The sequence below is a fragment of the Amblyraja radiata genome, chromosome 9 (assembly GCF_010909765.2).
Source record: "Amblyraja radiata isolate CabotCenter1 chromosome 9, sAmbRad1.1.pri, whole genome shotgun sequence".
Lineage (NCBI taxonomy): Eukaryota > Metazoa > Chordata > Chondrichthyes > Rajiformes > Rajidae > Amblyraja > Amblyraja radiata.
Window position 1 is genome coordinate 6,338,152 of NC_045964.1, and position 20,763 is coordinate 6,358,914.

Consider the following 20,763-nt stretch of genomic DNA (forward strand, 5'->3'; position numbering starts at 1 on the left):
ATTGATGTTCAGAGGAATCTTGGGTTCCCTGAAAGTGGTAACGCAAGTAGATTATGGTCAAGAAGGTATATGGTACGCTTGTCTTCATTAGTCGGGGCATTGAGTATAAGAGCCAGGAAGTCATGTTGCAGCTTTATAAGAATTTAGTTTTGCCGAATTTGGAATGTTATGCGCATGTCTCGTCAGCTCATTACAGGAATCATGTGCAGGCTTTCGAGAGGCTTGCCAGAATACTGTGAATTCGAGGCATTAGATATAAGGAGTGGTTGGACAAAGTTGGATTGTTTTCTCTGTAGCACAGGAGACTGAGGGGCGACCTGATAGGAAGCATGTAAAATTGTGAGAGGCATAGATAGGGTAGATAATCTGAACTTTTTTCCAGGGTGGAAATGTTAAAGACTAGGGAGCATAGATTCATATTGAAAGGGGCAGATTTTAAAGGTGATAGGCAGAGCAGGTTTCTTTACACAGTGGTTGGTGCCTGGAACGAGCTGCCAGGGGTGGTGGTGGAGGCCGATCCGATAGTGACGTTTCAGAAGCTTTTAGAAAGGCACATGGATATGCAGACACTTAGAGATATAGACCATGTGCAAACAGATGAGATTAGTTTGACTTGGCATCCATGTCCTTGCCTTTCATCCCACCAGCCTCTGCATCCAAAGTATCGTTTTGTATACTTTCTCTGGCATTCAACCTCCCAAAGTGCAACACCTCATGCTTGCTCGGAATAAACTCCATCTGCCATTGGCCTGCCCATTTTTCCAAAATATAATTCTTGGCATTTCTGCTAGTTTTCGCACTGACACGCCACCTGACACTGACACGCCACTGACATTGTCTCCTTCCCATTTCTTGGTGCCGTGTGTGGTGACGCATTGATTTTATGGCTTCCTCTACATGGGTTAGGCCATTAGGTGACTACTTCTCTGAACTCTTGCACTCAGTCTGCCAAGGACAGTTGGGGCTCCCGGTTGCCAGTCGGTCACTTTAATTTTCTTCCCCATTCCCATGTTGGTCTGTCCGTCCTTTGCCTCTGGTCCAGAATGCGGCACATGCGAAATGAAAGAATAGCACTTCATTTTGTTTGAATAGCCTACAACCCACTGGCATAAATGCTGCATTATGAACTTAACAACCCCTCCCCTGATCCCCACCCCTCCTTATCTACGCAGTTCCGCCCAGGCACACATTTCTCGCCACCTTCCTACCCGCCAGAGACCAAGTTCCTTTCCCCTGCTCCATCTGCACATCACCCACTGCTCCCTTTTCAGGGTTTCATCATTTTTCTTCTTCCCACTACCACCACCATGTTTCTATCTACCCACCATCTCTCTGCACACTTCAGTCCTTCGATTTTTCCAGCATCTGCAGTTCTTTCTTAAACAAGTAATCACTCCCTATCTTGCTTTCTTATTGGATTACTATCTCCACCATTCTGTTGCCCAACTCCCCCCCTGCACATCCATACCTGGATCCATCTATCTCTCTTGCCATATCAATTTATCATGCCTCTCTCCACCAGCGATCTCCTCTCTATTTCATCAATCTGAAACAATGTCTGTCCATTTTCCTCCATAGACACTGCCTGACCTGCTGATTTTCTCCAGCAATTTGTCTTTTGCTCAAGATTCCAGCTTCCACTGAGTTCAGCTTTGAGGACATAGTTTGTGAGGGTGCATCAGAATGAGTTGGTGTTGTTATTTGCAGGGTGTAAGAACATTCAAACCTGGTGCATAAATTAGGATAATTTCAGTGGGTGATAGTAAATGGGTCAAAGGGCAGAAATCAACATTTCCATTTACTTTGTAATCCAGAAACGTTGAGGCTAATCGTGTTCAAACTGGCAGCTAATTATTGAGCAGGTATCAAATCTGAACAGTCATAAAGTCATTAATGATAAAGTCATGTGATAGGAGCTGAATTAGGCCATTAAATCATGGCTGATCTATCTCTCCGAACCTCATTCTCCTGCTTTCTCCCCATAACCCCTGGCACCTGTACTAATCAAGAATCTATCTTTGCGTTAAAAATATCCATTGTCTTGACTTCCACAACCTTCTGTGGCAAAGAATTCCACAGATTCACCACCCTCATCTCCTTCCCAAAGATGCGTCCTTTAATTCTGAAGCTATGACCTCTAGTCCTAGACTCTGCCACTGGTGGAAACATCCTCTCCACATCCACCCTATCCAAGCCTTTCACTATTTGGTACATTTCAATGAGTTCCCCCCTCAAGCTTTTAAACGCCAGCGAGTACAAGCCCAGTACCGTCAAACGCTCATTACATGTTAACCCACTAATTCCTGGGATCATTCTTGTAAACCTCCTCTGGCCCCTCTCCAGAGCCTGCACATCCTTCCTCAGATGTGGGGCCTAAAATGATTCACAATACTCCCAAGTGTGGCCTGACCAGCGCTTTCTCGAGCCTCAGTATTACATCCTTGTTTTTGTATTCTTGGTCTCTTGAAATAAATGCTAGCATTGCATTTACCTTCCTTGCCACCGATTTGACTTGCAAATTAATTTTTTGGGAACCTTGCACCAGCATTCCCAAGTCCTTTTGCACCTCTGATTTCTGCATTATCTCCCCATTGAGAAAACAGTCTACTCCTTTATTCATACTACCAAAATACAGGACTCCACACTTTGCTACACTATTATCCACCTGACACTTCTCTGCCCACTCTCCCAACCTTTCGAAGTCCTTCTGCAGAATTCCTGCTTTCTCTACAGTACCTGGCCCTCCACCTATTTTCATATAATCTGCAAACTTGTCCACAAAGCCTTCAATCACCTCATCCAAATCATTTGTATACAACGTGAATAGTACCGGCTCCAGAACTGACCCCTGTGGAACTCCGCTAGTCACTGGCAGCCGACCAGAAAAAGCCCCCTTTATTGCCACCCTTTGCCTTCTGCCATCCAGCCAACCTGCTATTAATGCTAGTATCTGCCCTTTGATACCATGATCTCTCATGTTCTTTTGCAGCCTTTGGCACCTTATCAAAGGCTTTTTGAAAATCTAAGTAAACAACATCCACTGACTCTCATTTGTGTGTCCTGCTATTTGCTTCTTCAAAGAATTCCAGCAGATTTGTCAGGCAAGATCTCCCTTTCACAAAACCATGCTGATTTTGGCCTATATTATCATGATTTCTAAGTACTCCAGTCCTGAACAGGAGTTTGTTTACTGAGGGTGCAAGATTCTACTTGAAACTACTTATTTTTGAAAGCAACAAATGTTTATATGTTTTTTTGCTAGTTTACTATTGTATTTTATTTATTTTATCAATTTTATGTTGTATATTAAAATGTTCAATATCCATCGGCTTTACGCGTCTTCTTTCGAACTGTGGAGATTTCACTTTTCTGGTGAAGTCTTTATTTGTCTAACGGACTGCAAATGGTGCTGACATAGCTCTGACTCCAACTTCTAGGGAGTCTTCCAGGTGGCAGGTACATTCATGGTGTTTGGGGATGGGTGGTGATGGGAAAGAAAAAATGAAAAGAGAGGAAGTGAGAAGTGGTCTGAGAGAGAGAGAGCTGCAAGGAACGAGATTGGTAACAATCTCACTCTTGCAGACAAATGTAGACCAGATGTCAATCTGCCAATGGTCTTTGCTTCTCTTCCTCTTCTTACCTCTTGCTACTTTGCTGCACTATATGATAATGAACTGCAATGTTATTTATCAATGTGTGGATAAAGGAAGTCGGAATGCACAAGTACTCAAGGTGGGAGAAGAGGTTCGATAGGATTGGTGAACTCGTATAGGAACCGGCCCTTGAGCTCACACAATATCCTTGCCGAATGTGATGCCAAATTAAACTCATCTCCTCTGCCTACATGTGGTCCACATCCCTCAATAAGCCTGCACACATGTGACTACTTAAGAGCCTCTTAAATGCCACTATTGTAGCTATCTTACCACCATCCTTGGCAATGTCGTGTCCATTCGTGAGCAAAAGCCGTGTTCATTTTCTTTAAACCTTGCCCCTCTCACCTAAATGTATGCCCTCTGGTCTTTGACATTTCCACTCTGGCCAAAAGGTTCTGACTATGTACCTTTTAATGCCTCTCGTAATTTTATATACTTCTATGAGCTCTCCCCTCAGCCACCAACGCTCCAGAGAAAAGAATCCAGGATTGTCCAACTTCTCCTTATAGCTCATACCCTCTAATCCAAACATCACTCCAGCAAACCTCTTTGGTACCCTCTCCAAAGCCTCCACATCTTTCTTGTAATGAGCAAACTCTCCCCATCCTTCATGTAATGAGGCGACCAGTAAAGCACGTAATATTCCAAATGTAGCCGAACCACAAGTCTTTTAGAGCCGCATCACGACTTTTTGGCTCTAATACTTAATGCCGCGACCCATGAAGGCAAACACCCCATATGCCTTATTTGCCACTATCTATGAATGAGTGGCAAAGAATTTCACAGATTCACCACCCGCTGACTTAAGAAAGTCCTCCTCATCTCCTTCCTAAAAGATCGTCCTTTAATTCTGAGGCTATGACCTCTAGTCCTAGACTCTCCCACTAGTGGAAACATCCTCTCCACATCGATGTACACCTCTATAACCGACAAACGATATTTCTCAAAACAACTTGGGTTTGAAAAACGGTTGCAGTCCAAAACATCATCAGTCCATTACCCTCCATAGATGCTTCCTGACCCGCTGAGTTCCTTCAGCACTTTGATTATTGCTCATGATTCCAGCATCTACAGTCGCTTGTGGCTACATCAATTCAGTTTGGAGAACTCACTGTAATCTTCAACACAGTGGTTCAGGTCTTTGACAAACAAATCAGCAAGATTTTGTGGTTATCTCTTTTTTTAATGAGGATTTGACGATCTTGGGTTATGAATTGTCCAAGAAAGTTGTCCATATGGACCACTGCAAGACCTTTGTTAAGGTTCACGTAAGATCATAAAACAGATGCAGAATTAGGCCATTCAGTCCATCAAGTCTGCTCCATCATTTGATCACGGCTGATCTACTTTTCCCTCTCAACCCCATTCTCCTGCCTTCTCCCCGTAACATTGTTTAGTTATTGGTTGGCAAGTGAAGATAAAGGACTTGTGACTGGCTTGTGACATGCATGTTGGTTGAATATTTAGCTGCTGCAAATATATAAATGGGTAGTTTTACGGAGGCGAAGGTAAATTGAATATTAAATTTGGATTGGAGGCTAAGTCTGGTGGTGTGCCTCAAGTTTCGGTGTTGATTGTCATCTATAACAATGATTTGGATGAGAATGTACATGGCATGATTAGCAGGTTGCAGATGAGACAGAAGTGGGAGGTGTTGTAGATAGTGACGATGGTTGTCAAAAGTTGCAGCAGGATCTTGATGGGTGGACTGAGGAATGGTTGATGGAATTTAATACAGAGAAATGTGAGGTGTTGCATTTTGGGACGTCTAACATGGGCAGGACATAAACTATGAGTGAATGTAAAGGCTCTGGGAGTGTTGTTGAGCAAAGGGCTCTAGGAGTGCAGGTATATAATTCCTTGAATGCGGCGTTACAGGTAGATAGGGTGGTCAAAAAGGATTTTGGCACAATGAGTATAGAAGTTAGGGGGGGGGGTCATGTTGAAGTAATATAAGACTTTGGTGAGGACGTATTTGGAGTCATGTTTTCAGTAATGGGCACCATGTTATAGGAAAGGGTACAGAGAAGGATGTTGCTAGGTCTTGGGGGAGCTTATGTAGGGGCCTAAGTTGGCTAGATATGGATCAGTCTTGTTATTTTCAGGCTCCTGTTGTTATTCACAATAACTCAGCAAATTATTCCTCCTCATGCCTATCAAAAACAATTGAAAGGCTTTTCCTTCCTACCCAATTTGCTGACCAAATGATTACCCCCCCCCCCCCCCCCCCACAAGATTTGGAAGTAGTTGAGGCAACCTTTTTTTAAGAAAGCAAATGGTATAATGTGTTCGTTTTTATTTGATAGTTTCATGTTCTGAAGTATGAACACGATTTGTTCCAGCCTTCTACGTCTGGGGCGGCACGGTGGCGCAGCGTTAGAGCTTGCAATGCCGGAGATCTGGGTTCGATCCCAACTGCGGGCTCTGTCTTTGCGGAGTTTGTACTTTCTCCCCGTGACCGCATGGGTTTTCTCCAAAATCTTCGGGTTTCCTCACATACAGGTTTGTAGGCTAATTGGCTTGGTGTGTGTGAAAAGAAATTGTCCCTAGATTGACCATAATGTGTGTAGGATAGTGTAAATGTGCGGGGATCGCTGGTCGGTGCAGACTCGGTGGGCTGAAGGGCCTGTTTTTTGTGCTGTATCACTAAACTAAACTAAACCAGCTGATTACCTTGCTCATGACCAAGCTTGCCACTTAAGAGCCTTGCCACTTAGCTTCAGAACCAATTGGACAAGTAAGAATGGCCCTTCAGAACCAGATGAGGTATGTTGGGGTAAATGGTGAGTTGGTGGTGAGTCTTGGGGGAAAATCCAGGCCCTACACTGTCTATACTAAAGTTTTTCTAACTCTAATGATGAAAGCTGCTGGCACCTGAGATAATATGTTTGCTTACTCAGAAGAAGCTTTCTGAGCTCTGTTCAATGTGGTTCCTTGTGGCTCAATGGTATATTTATCAAATTACCAACTGTACAAAAATCTGCAATGTTTGAAGTAATACAGCGAGTATTGCCAATGGTGCTTTGTGCAAACAATTGCAGAATACCCATCGGCAGTTATAATTTTACAGAGGAAGCAGACTGCTTTTTGATCTTTAGACCTTGCTCTTGCACAAGCGTGGTGTACTTCAACATTTTGAGAAGTCTTCCAGCAAGTATAGACAAGAACTGATACCTAATCACAAGGTTTATACTGGAAGGATCATCATCTGTAGACACCTTGTCATCATCTGTTATAGGTGAAATGTATTTTTTTGCTTCAGCAGAGGAGTTAAGTTCTGAAACATTGAATTAATTGATCACCATTTTCAGATAACATTCTTTAATTTGAATCTTCTTTTTTCCGGTCTGATTTTTGTTCAATCTAAATGACAGTTATCAATTGAATGCAACTGAATGAAAGTTGCAGTTGTTTGCTGTGGCATAGATTATTTTGCACACTGTCATGGGAGAGGCAGACTTGTTGCTGAATGTTTTGAGCCGTTTGGAAGCCTTGAAAGGCTAGTGGTCTTCAGTTTTCTTTCTGAACATCACCGGCTTTCCTTTCTGAACATCATCTCTTCGCTGAGGGTGGCAGCATTTGGACAATTAATATATCAATGAATCACACTGTCTGGAACTATTCATTTGCTTCTTCGCTATGTTTAATACATACCTACAAGATCCAACCTACAAGACCTCAACGGCGGACGACGTTATCTTGAACTCAACGGCTGTGAAGGCGGATGAACAGATCTATCAGCTCCAATTGTCTTGGTTCCCTTGCCATTAGAATAAGTTGATTGATTTGCGAAGGACCGTGTGCTTCTTGGAGTGCGACATCAAGTACACGTTAAACAAACGCACGCACAGGCAACAGAACGTTGACCTCAATCTCGAGGGATAGCCACGACGAATACACCCAATGGACAGCTGTGCTCAAGTCAAGCTGGAGGTGTAGAGTGTGCGTTGAGATGCCAGTTCCCTATGTGCTCTCTTGTGCATTTGGTGTAGTCGGAATTACAATTTATTGACAATATATCTGAAAGTAGTCTTGCATAACTGACTTAGCCAAAAGTAGTATAACCAATGTTCCACAAAAGCCCACTCCATCACCAACTTGCAAACCCAAATGTGTGGGCTTTTGTGGAACAATTGGTTTATACTACTTTTGGCTGTCTGTTATGCAAAACTAATGGATAATATCTGTAAATAAACTCTATTTGAATGTATTGGTTTATTATTGTCACGTGCATTGATATACAATGAAAGGCTTTTGGTTGTGTGCTGTCTTAATTAAATCAGATAATACTATACATGAATACAAGCCATACACAGGTCAATACTATACATGAATACAAGCACAACAGGTCAAGCAAAAAAATAAATACCAGAGTGCAACGTATAGTTTTTCAGCATTGTAGCATGACGGTTCCAGAGAAGAGGTAGGTTGGAAGATCGGGATTACACGCTAGGTTTGCCGCAGGACCATTTAGAAGTCTGACGACAGGGGAAAGAAGCCTTTTTCAGAATCTGGTGGTATGTTTTTTTCGAGCCTTTATCTTCTGTCAGAGGGGAGTGGGACTCTGGTACGCTTGATGGACTGCACTACATCTATAATTCTCTGCAATTTCTTGCAGACTTGAGAAGAGTTAGTTTAGTTTGAGATACAGCGTGGAAACAGGCCCTTTAGCCCACCGAGTCTACATCGACCAGCGATCCCCACATATTAACACTCTCTTACACACACAAGGGACAATGTTACATTTATACCAACCCAATTAACCTACAAACCTGTGTGTCTTTGGAGTGTGGGTGGAAACCGGAGATCCCGAAGAAAACCCACTCACGGGGAGAATGTAAATCTCCGTACAGTCAGCACCCGTAGTCAGGATCGGACCCGGGTCTCTGCCGCTGTAAGGCAGCAACTTTACAACTATGCCACCATGCCACCCAAGTTGTTCCCAAGTCAAACTGAGACAACCAGATAGTAAGTTTCAACGGCGCATCTGTAGAAGTTTGTAAGAGTTATTGGCGACTTAGTCTCTTGAGGAAGTAGAGTAATTGGTTGCTCTATTGGCTGCAGCTTCAAGTAGTTGATCCAGGACAGATTGTTGGTAATATGTACACCATGGAACTCGAACCACTCAACCATTTCCATTTCGGCATAATTAATGTGTAGGAAAGAACTGCAGATGCTGGTCTGAAGAAGGGTCTCGACCCAAAAAGTCACCCATTCCTTCTCTCCAGAGATGCTGCCTGTCCCGCTGAGTTACTCCAGCTTTTTGTGTCTACCTTCGGCATAATTAATGTTGAATTTTAACCCACCACATTTCTTAAAGTTAATAACTAGCTCCTTTGTCTTGATGACATAGATGGAGAGGTTGTTGTCTTGTGGCCATGGGATGGTAACTCAATTGTTTAAATATACACAGCCTGAGTTCAAAGGGTCCCTTTTACCAGTGGAAGTGCCAAAGTATGTTTGATTTACAAAGTAGATACACTGAGCAGCTTGCTTTATTCTGAAATACAGTCTACCCCAGTTATCATGGACCTCTTCCTTTATAATGGATTTTGGTTATAGCGAATGGAGCGTACCCATAGTAATCAGACATCGCTGTCTCTATTAGTTACACTGTGGGAGGCTATAGACATTGACATGCAATTGCTTCAATCAACACTTGTGCAATAATACTTTATTAAACAACGTAATGGGCCTGTCCCTCTAAGGCGATTTTTTCCCGGTGACTGTCTTAGTCTTAGCAAATCGACGTAAAACTGGCTACTGGAACCCCCTACGACAATGTCTACAACAACCTACCACCTAGTCGACGGCAAGCTACCGACAACCGGCAACCCATTAGGACGTCCACCTATGACAACCTACGTCCACCCGCGACAAGGTACGACCCGCGACAACCTACGCCATCCTGGAGACAACCTACGACAGAACCTAGGTCAGGAGAAGTCAAGCTACGCGTCAAGCCAACTGTTGCCGAAAACGTTTGAAGATTTTAAAATCCAGCGACAACCAGAAAAACGCTACAATTCTTTGGGTGACTGAGGAGACTACTCACGATCATACAAGCGTCACCCGGGTGACCATGTGGCGATAGCATAGTCGCCTAAAAAATGGCCTTTATTTTTAGGTTGCAGTTACAAAAATATATTTTAGCTGTTAAAATGAACCTTGTACGCTCAGGAGGTTAGGCAACTTTTTTGGAAGGAGAAATGGAGTAAACATTTAAAGTCGATGTCCCTTCACCCTGAACTTCGGGGGACATTCGAAGGCGTTTCACTTGGAGCGGTACAGAGTTTCCTCTACCCATCACACCTCTACCAGACACCCCAGTCCTCTCATTTTACTCATAATCTCTGAATACAGGAAACGGCAGCAGGGGCTCCAGTTATGGGCTTCTAGCTTGGCACCTGGGCAGTGATGTCAATGGGGGAAAAACCCATAGTGTACAATCGGCAATAACAGACACCATTTCACCCCCCCCCCCCCCTCAAATGGTCTGTTATAATGAGGGTTGTCTGTATTTGGCTAAGCAAATAAGCAATAATTTTTCAAGAACGTCATAATCAAAAAACAAACACTATCCAGTTACAGAAAACGATTGCATCAGAATTCTTGCTAATCTCTTGCCCGCTGGCACTGTAACCTAAATCTAAAAGTTGTGGGTACAAGTTTCAAGGACCATTGAAGGCTTGACACGTGATTCAAACTGTCACCGCTGTGCATTTGAGGAAGTGTTTAATTTGCATTAAACTTGACCCGTTGAAATAGACAAAGCTTCAGTTTCGTATCCGTATTACTTCATAAGGCTTCATATTATATCTAATCAAATAAATTAACATGATAAAGTCATTGCTTGAAGTGCAGTGAATTCTGTCTGGGTGTTTCCTGTTTTGGTCTAAGGGCTATAATGTTAATTGGAGCCTGAAATTCATAACACACTAAAATTGTAGGTGTCAGTTATGCAAAATGCATGCATAATATCTATAGGAGCTTCAATACATGTAATAAAAGTATGCAATGCTCCACACTGTGAAAGCAGTGTCAATAATTTCTTGAGAAAATGTCTCGAGGGATTTAGAGTGATCCTTGAAGCCTTGTGATCCTTCACCACTTGAAACAAATCCCACGGTAATGTTCTGTCCAGTTTTGCTGCTTTAGCTGGAGTCCTGGTTTAGATGCTTTATATTTTCACGATGAGTTTTGGTGTTAATTTGCACCAGTGGTCTGGCCTCCTTTAATCCAGCCAAAATTGTAAGAGCTCAGTTGAAATTCTCCGGGCGGCCGCAGATGCCATTGCGTGTAGCATGCACTCTATTAGGATGCGTCCCTCTGACGTGAAAGAGTTTTTTGTTTACATCTACAGTTGTTGGTGGTAGAACCCAAAGGATTCAAATGATCCAAGGATTGAGTTACCATTCTAAGGTGCTTACATGCAGCAGATACACAAATGGCCTCGGGTTTGAAAGGCAATTAAATTTGCTCCGTAACATATCGTGCAAATAAAACTGGCTGGATTACCACCAAGATCACCTTGGGATGGATTGAAAAGTTTATTTGTGCCTGATGCCCGAGCACACTGCATCTGGAGGCCTACCAGAAGATTGCAAAATTATTATCATTGATATCTGTTCAGTTCACCCCAGAACTGAACTCCTATGCAAGAGAAATGTTCATACGGTGTATTTGGCACCAAAGTGTACATCCCGTATCCAACCCCAAGACCAAGAATGTTTCATGAAACGCATGTTAAATGTGGTCAATTTTGGCGAGCCTGACATTTATTAAAGAGTTTAACATGAAAGATGTGCTTTGCTAGTGTCTGCGAGGAGGTGCAAGCGTCAACTCTAAAGAAATGCTGGCATAATTTGTGGCCTGCTTTGACAATGTCTTCACGGGGTTGAATGCGTGTAAGGAGAGAGGTTTTTCATGAGTTGCTTGAGTATGCATAGCGTTGTACGGGACCTGCTGCCATGGGTATAGCAAGTAAGTTTAATGAAGAAAGTTGATGGGTGAATTAATCCGTGGGCTAGAGTGACGTACCTTCATGACGGAACAAGAGCTGATGACTTTCCGTTTGCTGTGTGAAAAGCACGTAAAACAACTTTGCTTGGATGAAATGTTTAAAAACCAAGCAAAAAAATGTGTGTCGGAGTAGTAAGGCTGCATCCAATAATACAGTGCCTTCAACTTCTTGTTAGCTCTTCAATTCCTGTAAAATTCTAAAAGTTGCCACTTTGGATTAGTGGTACTACTGCAATATTTATTGTTCAAATAAATTTGTTTCATATAAACCTGTGCTAATGTCTCTCATCACTCATTTCACTCACATTTTAATTTACATTCTATATTTGTTTTAAGTTTATGGCACTCCATCAAGTGACCTCTGTTAGTCTGGCAAAACGTGTAGAATTGCAAAGCGCAGAACCAAGGGTGGATTTATATCGTATATACAGTGGCTTGCAAAAGTTTTCATACCCCTTGAACTTTTCCACATTTTGTCACGTTACAACCACAAACATAAATGTATTTTATTGGGATTTTATGTGATAGACCAACACAAAGTGGTGCATAATTGTGAAGTGGAAGGAAAATGATACATGGTTTTCAAATTTTTTTACAAATAAAAAACCGAAAAGTGTGGCGTGCAAAAGTATTCAGCCCCCCTGAGTCAATACTTTGTAGAACCACCTATTGCTGCAATTACAGCTGCAAGTCTTTTGGGGTATGTCTCTACCAGCTTTGCACATCAAGAGACTGAAATTTTAGCCCATTCTTCTTTGCAAAATAGCTCGAGCTCAGTCAGATTGGATGGAGAGCGTCTGTGAACAGCAATTTTCAAGTCTTGCCAGAGATTCTCAATTGGATTTAAGTCTGGACTTTGACTGGGTCATTCTAACACATGAATATGCTTTGATCTAAACCATTCCATTGTATCTCTGGCTGTATGTTTAGGGTCGTTGTCCTGCTGGAAGGTGAACCTCCGCCCCAGTCTCAAGTCTTTTGCAGACTCTAACAGGTTTTTTTTCCAAGATAGCCCTGTATTTGGCTCCATCCATCTTCCCATCAACGCTGACCAGCTTCCCTGTCCCTGCTGAAGAAAAGCATCCCCATAGCATGATGCTGCCACCACCATGTTTCACAGTGGGGATGGTGTGTTCAGGGTGATGTGCAGTGTTAGTTTTCCGCCACACATAGCATTTTGCATTTAGGCCAAAAACTTCAATTTTGGTCTCATCTGACCAGAGCACCTTCCTCCACATGTTTGCTGTGTCCCCCACATGGCCTGTGGCAAACTGCAAACGGGACTTCTTATGGCTTTTTTTCAACAATGGCTTTCTTCTTGCCACTCTTCCATAAAGGCCCGATTTGTGGAGTGCACGACTAATAATTGTCCTGTGGACAGATTCTCCCACCTGAGCTGTGGATCTCTGCAGCTCCTCCTTGGCTGCTTCTCTGATCAATGCTCTCCTTGCCCGGCCTGTCAGTTTATGTGGACGGCCATGTCTTGGTAGGTTTGCAGTTGTGCCATACTCTTTCCATTTTCGGATGATGGATTGAACAGTGCTCCGTGAGATGTTCAAAGCTTGGGATATTTTTTTATAACCTAACCCAGCTTTAAACTTCTTCACAACTTTATCCCTGACCTGTCTGGTGTGTTCCTTGGGCTTCATGATGCTGTTTGTTCACTAATGTTCTCTAACAAACCTCTGAGGCCTTCACAGAACAGCTGTATTTATACTGAGATTAGATTACACACAAGTGGACTCTATTTACTAATTAGGTGACTTCTGAAGGCAATTGGTTGCACTGGATTTTGTTTAGGGGTAACAGAGTAAAGGGGGCTGAATACTTTTGCACGCCACACTTTTCAGTTTCTTATTTGTAAAAAAATTTGAAAACCATGTATAATTTTCCTTCCACTTCACAATTATGCGCCACTTTGTGTTGGTCTATCACATAAAATCCCAATAAAATACATTTACGTTTGTGGTTGTAACGTGACAAAATGTGGAAAGGTTCAAGGGGTATGAAAACTTTTGCAAGCCACTGTATCTCATTGGTTTCAAAATGCTTTTATGTCATGATATTCCGATGCTTTTGACAGTGCTTGGTTTGAAGGAGCTCATAACAATTAGGCAGCACAGTGATGCAGTTAAAAGAGCTGCAGCCGTACAACTTTGGTGACGGGTTCAGTCCTGACATCCTTTGCTGTCCAGTGCAGTCTGTCGCAGAGCATAGAAACGGGGTCTTCAGCCCAACTCATCCATGCTGACCAACATGTCCTATTCTGTTGGCCTGCATTTGGCCCGTATCCCTCTAAACCATTCCTATCTATGTACCTGTCCAAGTGTAAAATGTTATTATGTTACCTGGCTCAACTACATCCTCTAGTAGCTCATTGCATATACCGACCACCCTCTCCGAAAAGTTACCCCTCGGGTTCCTTAAATCTTTCCCTTCTCACCGTCAATCTCTGTCGTCTGAAGAAGGTGTCTCGACTCCCATTCCTTCTCTCTGGAAATGCTGCCTGTCCCGCTGAGTTACTCCAGCTTTTTGTGCCTATCTTCGGTTTAAACCAGCATCTGCAGTTCCTTCGTACACATTTTGTCCTTTGGTTGTTGATTCCCCTTTCTTCGGCAAAAGACTGCACTCACCCTATCTATTCTCCTTATGAATTTATACACTTGTACGATCAACCCCTAGCCTCCTGCGCTCCAAGGAATAGAGTCCCAGCTTGCCCAATCACTCCCTGTAGCACAGCCCCTTGAGGCCTGGTAACCAACATGCAACACCTTGCACTTAACTGGATTAAAAAACCTTCAGCCCACCTAACCAGTTGATCAAGCCCTGCTATAATATTTGATAACCAAGTTCACTATTTACGATACCATCTACTTTAGTATCATCTGTAAACTTGACATTCATTCCTTGCACTTTCTCATCTAAATCATTGATATGAACCACAAACAGCAATGGGCTGAATGCCAATCCCCATGGCGCACCACTAGTCACAGGCCTCCAGTCCGAAAAACAACCTTCCACCATCTCCCTCTGCTTCTGTCAGGCCAATTCTGTATCCAGGCATCTAGCTCTCCCTCGAAGCCATGCGATCTAACCTTAGAGCAAACTACCAAGTGTGGAACCTGATCGAATGCCTTGCTGAATTCCATATAAACAACGTCTATGGCCTTGTCCATGACAACCTTCTTGGTTATTGCTTCAAAAAATGGAATTCAAATTAGCGAGCCATGATCTCTTGTATACAAAATCCTGTGGACTACCTCTAATCAGTCTCTGTCTATCCAAATGCAGAATCTTCTCCAATAACCTATGTACCACAGCTGTTAGCCTCACTGGTCTATAGTGCCTTGTGACTCTTTGTGAATAGAGGCACAACTTTTATCCAGCATCTCACCAGTGTCTAATAGTGATTCGTATGTCTCGTTCAGGGCTCCTGCTATTTTTTTTCTGCCTTTCCCACCATGTCCTTGACTATATGATGAGGCCTTGGAGATTGATCTAGGTTGTTCTTCCTGTAAAATGGTTGGATCCCACTCTGGATTCCTCTGTTTCCTTCTATTTCCCAAGACATGCTGGTCGGGAGGATACTTGGTGATGATAAATTGCCCCTGGCATGGGGGCAGCTAATGTACATGCGAGGGAGAAAATGATAAATGGGTGTAGGCAAGTTAAACAGGACTGATGGGATTTTTCTGGCATGCACTGGATGGAAAATAAGAATAGTATGTAGATTAGATATTGCTACTTGGCTAGTTTGATGTGTAGCTAAATGATGCTGTCAAATAAATTGCCTTCCTGTTTATATTTACTTTCTCTCCCAATTGTTATTTTACCCCCTTATATGGTGAGAAATTGAAGTTAGGATATGGGAATTCTGCTGTTGGATCTTCTTCTTTCGTGTGCGTGCACAGCCTAAAGTTGTTGGACAACTTGTTCTATTTGATCTTCCGTTTGTGCGCGTCGAGTTGATTGCATTAGTCGAAACAGGGCGGACCACGTGAAGGCTGCAATCTTCCACCCCTGCTGTTGGATGTTGCTGTGTTAGTGGACATGGCAAAAAAGATTTGATTCACTATTATACTGATAACTGTGCATGTTGTGAGGGTGTCTGGGTGATGATGATTATGAAGGTTTTTCTGAATCATGGAGACTTTGGTGCAAGTTTTGAATTTTTCCTTAATTTCTGTTGCTGAAGAGTTGCATTTGTAATAATGTAATTTTAGTCTTCTGAAACTTTGATTATTGTCCACAGAACCAACATAAGGCCTGGTTTCTCCCACATGAGAGGACCTTTCTATGGCAGCAGACCTACTTCAAAGTGAGAATGGGTGTGGTGCAGAGCTGGCAAAGCCCCTACATCTGCAGTACCTGGAACGTGCACTACGACTTGACCCTTTCCTGCGCCAGGCTGCAAGTGCTTTCAATAGATCTATCTCCAGGTATGCTTTCCATTCATTAAGCATAGTTTGATACAATGTTGTTTTGATTTGTATGTTACTGTTGAGAATAATTTACCTACAATCTTTTAAAGGTGTAAATTATAATTATGTTTATATTTAGAGATAGAGTGTGTAAACAGGCCCTTTGGCCCACCTAGTCCACGCCGACCATCGATCACCCATTCACATTAGTTCACTGTTATCTCACAATTTACAGAAGCCAATTAACCTACAAACCTGAATGTCTTTGGGATGTGGGTGGAAACAAGAGCACCCACAGAAAATCCATGGCAACACAGGAACAATGTGCAAACTCCCCACAGACAGCACCCGTATTCAGGATTGAACCTGGGCCTCCGGCGCCGTGAGGTCTACCTCTGCACTCGTGTGCCGCCATAAATTAAATTGTGATAGAAACAGGTGCAGGAGTAGGCCATTCAGCCCTTCGAGCCAGCACCGCCATTCAATATGATCATGGCTGATCATCTAAAATCAGTAGCCAGTTCCTGCTTTTTCCCCATATCCTCAATTCCTTTAGCCCCAAGAGCTAAATCTAACACTCTCTTGAAAACATCCAGTGAATTGGCTTCCATTGCCTTCAGAGATTCACAACTCTCTGGGTGCAAATTTTTTTTTTTCTCATCTCAGTCCTAATTGGCCTACCTCTTATTCTTAAACTGTGACCCCTCTGGTTCTGGATTCCCCCAACATGGGGAACATTTTTCCTGCATCTAGCCTGTCCAATCCTTTAAGAATTTTATATGTTTCTATAAGATACCCTCTCATCCTTCTAAATTCCAGTGAATACAAGGCCAGTCGACCCTTTCTTTCATCATATGCCAGTCCTGCCATCCTGGGAATTAACCTGGTGAACCTACTCTGCACTCCCTCAATAGCAATAATCTCCTTCCTCAAATTAGGAGACCAAAATTGCACACAATACGGTCTCACCAGGGCCCTGTATAACTGCAGTAGGACCTCCTTGCTCCTAAACTCAAATCCTCTAGCAATGAAGGCCAACATGCCATTAGCTTTCTTCACTACCTGCTCTACCTGCATGCTTACTTTCTGTGACTGATGTACAAGCACACCCAGGTCTCGTTGCACCTCCCCTTTTCCTAATCTGACACCATTCAGATACTAATCTGCTTTCCTGTTCTTGCCACCAAAGTGGATAACCTCACATTTATCCACATTATACTGCATCTGCCATGCATCTGCCCACTCACCCAACCTATCCAAGTCGCCCTGCAGCCTCACAGCATCCTCATCGCAGCTCACACTGCCACCCACGTGGCACCAAAAACCTTTGTCACAGACATTCCACCTTAAGAAAATAGTAAATCCATACTTAAAACAGCAATATGGCTAATTGTTGCTAGAGATCATACGTTTCTAACTCATTTGTGAGTCTTTGGAATTCTGGCTGATGTATTGTTGAGGATATGGCTGCAGTGGAACTCTGTGAGATGGAGATTTGAGATAAGAATGTATTAATGTTTTATGCTTATGAACTTCTTCATGGAATAATGCGATTCACAAACGAAGATTATGCTGAAAACTGAAATGTATTCACTACCGTTTGTATGCAGGAGACCCCTTTCCTGGCACTTAGTTCCAGCATTCAATTTTACACTCAGATTCCTCCTTCATATTTACTGCTCAAGGCTTCTGGAGTTCTAATAATTTCACTCATTTCTGCAGTGAATGTTTCTACCGCTAGTTGGGATTTATCGATCATGTCAGTCATGCCTAAGTTTAAAAGCGATGGCAAGTCATACCTCTGCAAAAATTCAATCTGGCCCGAAAGTCGTCAAGCTCTTTTTGTGTGATGGACTTGGATTTCTGGTTCATGCCTGTTGAACTCTTGAGGCGAGGAATTTGAATTCTCGTCATGCCATCTCATTTCTGAAGCTTCAATTCCATGAGAACCTGTCTGAGTAAAGTGATGAGGATTTGCATTTGAGTGGTTCAAATAAAAAATTTCCGTCAACATCTTTATGTTTCACTGGTCTCTGTATAGAATGATTGAGATTGATGATATGAACAGGGAGAAATTTCAAGACCTTAGGATAGGACATGATAGGGTGCCAATTGTTCTTAGTGTTGTTCATGCCGCACCTGTTTCATTAAAGAGTATAAGGAGAGATTCAGTGCCCTCCATAATGTTTGCGAAATAAACCCATCATTTATTTATTTGCCTCTGTACGCCACAATTTGAGATTCGTAATAGAAAAAAATCACATGTGGTTACAGTGCACATTGTCAGATTTTATTAAAGGCCATTTTAGTTTCACCATGTGGAAATTACAGCTGTGTTTATACATAGTCCCCACATTTCAGGGCACCATAATGTTTGGGACACATGGCTTCACAGGTGTTTGTAATTGCTCAGGTGTGTTTAATTGCCTCATTAATGCAGGTATAAGAGAGCTCTCAGCACAGTCTTTCCTCCAGTCTTTCCATCACCTTTGGTAACTTTTATTGCTGTTTATCAACATGAGGACCAAACTTGTGCCAATGAAAGTCAAAGAAGCCAATATGAGACTGAGAAACAAGAATAAAACTGTTAGAGACATCAGTCAAACCCTAGGCTGACCAAAATCAACTGCTTGGAACATCATTAAGAAGAAAGAGTGCACTGGGGAGCTTACTAATCGCAAAGAGACTGGCAGACCAAAGATGACCTCCACAGCTGATGACAGAAGAATTCTCTCTGAAATAAAGAAAAATCCCCAAATACAGATCAGAAACACTCTTCAGGAGTCACATATGGATTTGTGAATGGCCAATGTCCGCAGAAGCCTTCATGAACAGAAATACAGAGGTTATACTGCAGGATGCAAACCACTGGTTGGCCACAAAAATAGGATGGCCGGGTTACAGTTTGCCAAGAGTACTTGAAAGTTCTGGGGAAAAAAATGTCTTGTGGACAGATGAGACAAAAATTAACTTTTATCAGAGTGATGGCAAGAGCAAAGCATGGAGGAGAGAAGGAACTGCCCAAGATCCAAAGCATACCACCTCATCTGTGAAACACGGTGGTGGGGGTGTTATGGGCCTGGGCATGTATGGCTGCTGAAGGTACTGGCTCACATATCTTCATTGATGACACAACTGCTGATGGTAGTAGCATAATGAATTCTGAAGTGTATAGACACATCCTATCTGCTCAAGTCCAAACAAATGTCTCAAAACAAATTGGACGGCGGTTCATTCTACAGCAAGACAATGATCCCAAACATACTGCTAAAGCAACAAAGGAGTTTTACAAAGCTAAAAAATGGTCAATTCTTGAGTGGCCAAGTCAATCACCTGATCTGAACTCAATTGAGCATGCCTTTTATGTGCTGAAGAGAAAACTGAAGTCATAGCCCCCAAAACAGGCTGCAATACAGGCCTGGCAGAGCATCACCAGAGAAGACACCCAGCAACTGGTGATGTCCATGAATCGCAGACTTCAAGCAGTCATTGCATGCAAAGGATATGCAACAAAATACTAAACATGACTACTTTCATTTTCATGCAATTGCTGTGTCCCTAACATTATGGTGCCCTGAAATGGGAGGACTATGTATAAACACTGCTGTAATTTCTACATGGTGAAACCAAAATATGTAAAAATGGCCTTTATTAAAATCTGACAATGTGCACTTTAATCACATGCGTTTTTTTTCCTATTAAAAATCTCAAATTGTGGAGTACAGAGACAAATAAATAAAGGATGGGTCTTTGTCCCAAACATTATGGAGGGCATTGTATATTGTCAACTGCATTCTTTGTTAATATTGTGGGTTGATTCTTTTCGCCGTTTGTAATGCTTTTTGCAGCTTCAGCGTTAAATCCCAAATATTGCTATTTGTAGCTAATCTTGTGTGGATTTGTTATGAGCAAGGCTGAACATGGCAGATTTCATCGGGTTGTTTTGCATCTTGTGTTAAATTTTTTTTTTTAACTTGTATCCCTGCAGTTTATTCTCATGACAATGAGCTTGTTTGTTGTTTTGCCACTTAGTATACAATGGAGTAATATTTCCACTAGTGGGAGAATCTGGGACTAGAGGTCATAGACTCAGAATTAAAGGATGTTCCTTTAGGAAGGAGATGAGGAGGAATTTCTTCAGTCAGACGGTGGTGAATCTGACATTCTTTGCCACAGAAGACTGTGGAGGCCTAGTCAATGGATATTTTTTAAGACAGATAGATAGATTCTTGATTAGTCTCAGGGGTTATGGGGAAATGGCAGGAGAATGGGGTCGGGGGGGGGGGGGGGGGGGGGGGGAGAGATAGATTAGCCATTGAATGGCAGAGAAGTCTTGATGAGCCGAATAGCCCAATTCTGCTGCTATCACTTATGACCTTATGAACTGGGGACCTAGGAGGAACCTGGAGATCATGGTGAAAACCAGGTCACAGGAAACGTGCAAGCTGTACACAGCTCACAATTGAACCTGGGTCTCTGGAGCTGTCAGCTAACTGCTACACCAGCATGCCGCCCACCTGTTGTGATTTCATTCCAGAGTGATGATTCAAGGTGCCAACTTGGTAGCAAACGGTTGCTGCTTTGCACATAAGCGACAGTTTTGTTTTTTTTGCACAGCGTGGTGGGTGTATGGCGCACACTGTCGGGGGTGGTGGAGTGAAGGC

The 20,763-nt window shown here is 42.7% G+C and overlaps 1 protein-coding gene across 1 annotated transcript in view; it reads left to right on the top strand.

The window, feature by feature from the left end:
• Positions 1-20,763, top strand: part of ino80 (INO80 complex ATPase subunit) — a 163,766-nt gene that overhangs the window by 13,270 nt on the left and 129,733 nt on the right. Inside the window, 1 exon segment of the mRNA XM_033026586.1 lies at positions 15,931-16,117. Within this exon segment, the coding sequence (XP_032882477.1) occupies positions 15,975-16,117 (143 nt within the window). The 5' untranslated portion in view covers positions 15,931-15,974.